The sequence below is a fragment of the Pterocles gutturalis genome, unplaced genomic scaffold (genome assembly GCF_000699245.1).
Source record: "Pterocles gutturalis isolate BGI_N339 unplaced genomic scaffold, ASM69924v1 scaffold41131, whole genome shotgun sequence".
Classification (NCBI taxonomy): Eukaryota; Metazoa; Chordata; class Aves; order Pterocliformes; family Pteroclidae; genus Pterocles; species Pterocles gutturalis.
Genome location: NW_010101864.1, coordinates 1 through 3,933, shown reverse-complemented (window position 1 = coordinate 3,933; position 3,933 = coordinate 1). Strand labels below are relative to the sequence as shown.

Below are 3,933 nucleotides of genomic sequence, written 5' to 3'. Positions count from 1 at the left end.
CCTAGACATTCTCCAAGCAGCTTTTCTAGAGCACGCTCTGCAGCAGCGGATTAACGATGACTTTGGCTGGGAGCTTCAGTCACCTCTGTGAAGCTGCCTGGGCTGCAGATACAGGCAGGGCACAACCCACAGCCCTTCCTGGCAGGCTGTGCAGAGGTATGTGCTGCTGATTTCCAAGGATTAAACCCAGCCTCCTCTTAACGTCTATGCTTAAAAGAATCTTCTTTACCTAAATGGATTCATTAGGAACACTATAAACCACACATGCAAAGCCACTCACACTACATGATGCACCGTGTCACCCGTCCCTTGGCAGAGGGGAGTGTCGGAGGAGCCCCAGGCTGCTCCTCGCACAAAGCACTGGGCAGGGAAGACCCTGACCTGAAGGAACACGAGCCACTGTCTGTCCACACACCGAGCAGGCACCCAGCTGAGGCAGCATGGGACACCCTGGCATTTCCTCCAAGCAGAGGCACGCACAGGTCAACAGGGCTGGAGGAGCTTGTTCCGCTTCAGTGAAACTGGCTGACACTGGGCTTAAGGCATCCTAGCAGCTACACACTGAAGCTTTCCAGACAACGCCCTCCAACTCGTCACTTTGCATTTGTTCTGTTGGTTCAAGTCTCCCTGCACAGGGAGCTGAATGCTCTGCTGCAGATATCCAAGAGTGCTGGCCCGACAGGAAGCAGCACGAATAACACACAAAGAACAGGTGAAGCAAAACCAAGACTCCTATTCTCAGCCTGCAGCAATCCTTCCTTCTCCTTCTGCAAGAACCAAGATTTGCTCTGCCACCAAATACCTTTATATGTGGTGTTCTTTTGATCAATGGATCATGTCGCAAAGATGGTGCAGAAGGATCCCACCCGCTCACCTCAGAGCAACTGGCCACTTGCACAATATCCAGGGTTGCACAGACCCTGCGACAAGATCAAAGCTGAGGGGAGAAGGGGGGGTTTGCATGGCTGGTTGCCACGCCCCTTGGTCAGTCAGTTTCCACCTGATAGCCTAATTCAAAGAACAGTGCTAAGCTGGAACAGGAATGAACACACAGCTGCAAGTTTAAAAAGAGAGCACCCTGTTATTTAAAAGGCTGCATTCACCTTTGAGGACAGACACACTCTGTCCACGACTGCTGCCAAACCAGCCTGGGATCTTGAGGGGCAGCAGCTACACTCATCCCTCCCTCGGGACTCCAAGGGGACTGTGGCAAGGCTGTGACACAGACTGCCCTCGCCCAAGAGCGCCAGAGACAGGAGTCCAGCTGTACTGTTGCCGTACCATAAGCAATTAGGAGTCTGATGAGCTGTGGGGGTGACGAGCCCCTCTGCATTGACAGAGGGAAAGACATCCTGCTGGTTTATTTGCATGCTTTCAAGGGTAGCCCACACAACACAGCTGCTGCCCTGCCCAGCCATGCCATGGCCGAGGGGGACATGGCCCAGCCCTGCCCCAGTGCCACCTGTCAGCCACGCCCCGGCAGCCACAGAGGGGGTCACAGTGGCTGGAGCATTTTGCCCCCTCGAGGGGTTCACAGTGGCTGCAGCATTTGGCCCCTTGGCGTCACCACGGTCCTGGCCCTGCACTTACCGCTTGCCCCTCAGATGAGCTGCACTGCTCCCGAGGCCACTAGCGGAGCGATGGTCTTGTAGCGGATGAGGTGCTGCGAGCCCTCCTCCAGGTCAATGGTGTACTCTCTGCCAGAGACAGATGCAACATTAAGCTGCCTGTCCTGTTTCACTTTCACCCACAACACTTTTGTGAAACTAACTTATTTACGTGCACCGCATGGGGAAGCACCCACCTACCTCTGCTCATCCGTCTCTGGCTCGACCAGGATGTTCTCCTGCCGCTCCAACACCCTCAGGAACACAAAGGCATCCAGGTTGGGCTTCGGAACTGCAGACAATGGATGCACAGCACAAGCTCAGCACTCACTTATGTTCCTCTGCAGGACACCGAGCCAACAGAGGGGTATGAGGGACGGCAAACTCTTGGCCAGTAAAGGGAACGCTAGATGCTTCTGATCAGATGCAGTGTGCAGTGCCCCAGTGCAAGACAAGACTCGATGGCAGGGCCAGCACAACCCTCGGACAGAAGTCCCGAGGGACAGCAGCATCAAGCCATGTACCACAGAGAAGAGCAGCATTACGACACTATCACCATGCCATCTTTGCCAGCTGGAGGACTAGCCCTTAACATGCCATGATCCTCAGAGCTTTCCCCACACCCCTGCTGCTATAATTTTCAGATCACCCTGCAGTCTGGATGTACTCACCTGATTTCAGGAGAGACACTTTCTGCAGGTTGGGTGGCATGTGTTTTAGGGCCACGTTTTTCAGATAAGTCTCTGTGTTTGCCATGTACCTGAAACAAATCATTGAAGCATTTACTGGTTTAATCAAATGCAATTTTACAGGGAGAATACTGACTCAAAACTTAGGAATTGACATCTCCTGGTCCCACTGGCACGGCCAGAGACAAACCTCACAGCTTGCCCTGGTAACTGGCTCAGAGTTACCAAAATTATTTTATTTCAGCTCTTTCCTTGTCCACAAGGAAACCTCCTGGTAAAACCCATGATTCTTACTGCAAACCTGTCTAAGGCTAACAGTCTCAAAGAAGTGTTCAGCATAACACATGGGCAAGTTCTACAACCTATAAAAAGGGAGGTAGATGCATCCAAAACATACTTACTCTTTAGCAAAGGCAAACTCCTCTGGTGACAGAATGGAAGGCTCCCCTTCAGCTCGAGATTTCTCCTTCTCCAGGACATGAGGGAAAAACTTCTCTATCTGATATTGGAACAAAAGCCGAAGTCTGAAACAGACCTCTCCCAGTAGTTCAGTGCTGACAATCCCCACTCCCCAGAGGCTTCTCCTGCAAGCAACAGTCCACTGCTGTACAGGTGTACGCAGCAGCCACAGGCCTGCCCCAATACCTGCTCCTGAATTAATGGCAATATGGTCAGCTGGGGTCTCCAAGCTGTGCAACCATACGTGTACCTGCCAGGACCCAGGCAGAACATGGAAGCAGTCAACTGTACCATCCCGGGCTTAGACAAGGTAAGAAAACAACCATAGCAATCCTGTGATCCTCCTTCATCATAACAGAAAAGTGTGTCCAAGGCATGAATTCCTTTGGGGTGCACTTCAGAGGACACAAGAGAGAGCATGCCTCAACTAAGTGCCTTGCTGCAGCAGGAGCCATTGTATGGGTAAAAATCGCTCCTGAAGTCACCCTCTTTTATCCTCTGGGCAGCACAAGCATTACCTTCACAAGCCTACATCGCAAGTAGCTGCTGAGCACATAACGGATCCTTTCAATCTCCATGCGGTGAACGCTGACCTTCAAGTCTCCTTTCTTCGCCCGTTTCAGGTTTGCCTCCTGCAAGGAAAGGCAAAGAGAAATTAAATGGACGAAATGTCAAACAACAAGAAACAGACAGAAAGATAGGTTTTGTACATAGAGTTCACAAAAACAGACTACAGCTGCTTTTGATGACACAAAGCGTACTGTTTCCTTCTGTCTCCCAGTCCCATCTCCATGAGAAGCTCAGAGAAAAGTACTCAGAACAGCCTTATCTCAGGGACAGAGAAGCAGACAATCCTGGCAATCCCAGAGGGACCCAAGCACGTATCTGCCAGGCCAGGCCTGTACCACCACCTGAGCCCAGCAGAACCTACCATGTGGTCCAGCTGCTCCACAACACACTCAACGATCTCAGGTTTGCTCTCCAGCAGCTCTGGGGCAAACTTCTCATTCAGCCAGGCCTGAAAGAAGAAGACACACTGCAAGTAGAAGCGAGGAATGCATCTGCTATGCACCCCAGCCCCCAGAGAGACCTGAAACTCAGCGCTCCTCACCTCCTCGGGCGAGCCCAGGGGCCCGGCCCCTCGCTGCCCCACATCCCCCCGAGAGCCCCGAGCCCAG

The 3,933-nt window shown here is 52.4% G+C and overlaps 1 protein-coding gene across 1 annotated transcript; it reads right to left on the bottom strand.

Moving 5' to 3' along the window:
• Positions 1 to 1,586: 1,586 nt before the first annotated feature.
• GINS4 (GINS complex subunit 4 (Sld5 homolog)) lies at positions 1,587 to 3,773 on the bottom strand (the record flags this gene model as incomplete). The annotated part of the gene is made up of 6 exons (XM_010084764.1): positions 1,587 to 1,697; positions 1,809 to 1,899; positions 2,279 to 2,367; positions 2,698 to 2,795; positions 3,274 to 3,387; positions 3,687 to 3,773. Coding segments are annotated over 6 exons (576 nt in total), but the record flags the coding sequence as incomplete, so codon positions are not given.
• Positions 3,774 to 3,933: the final 160 nt, after the last annotated feature.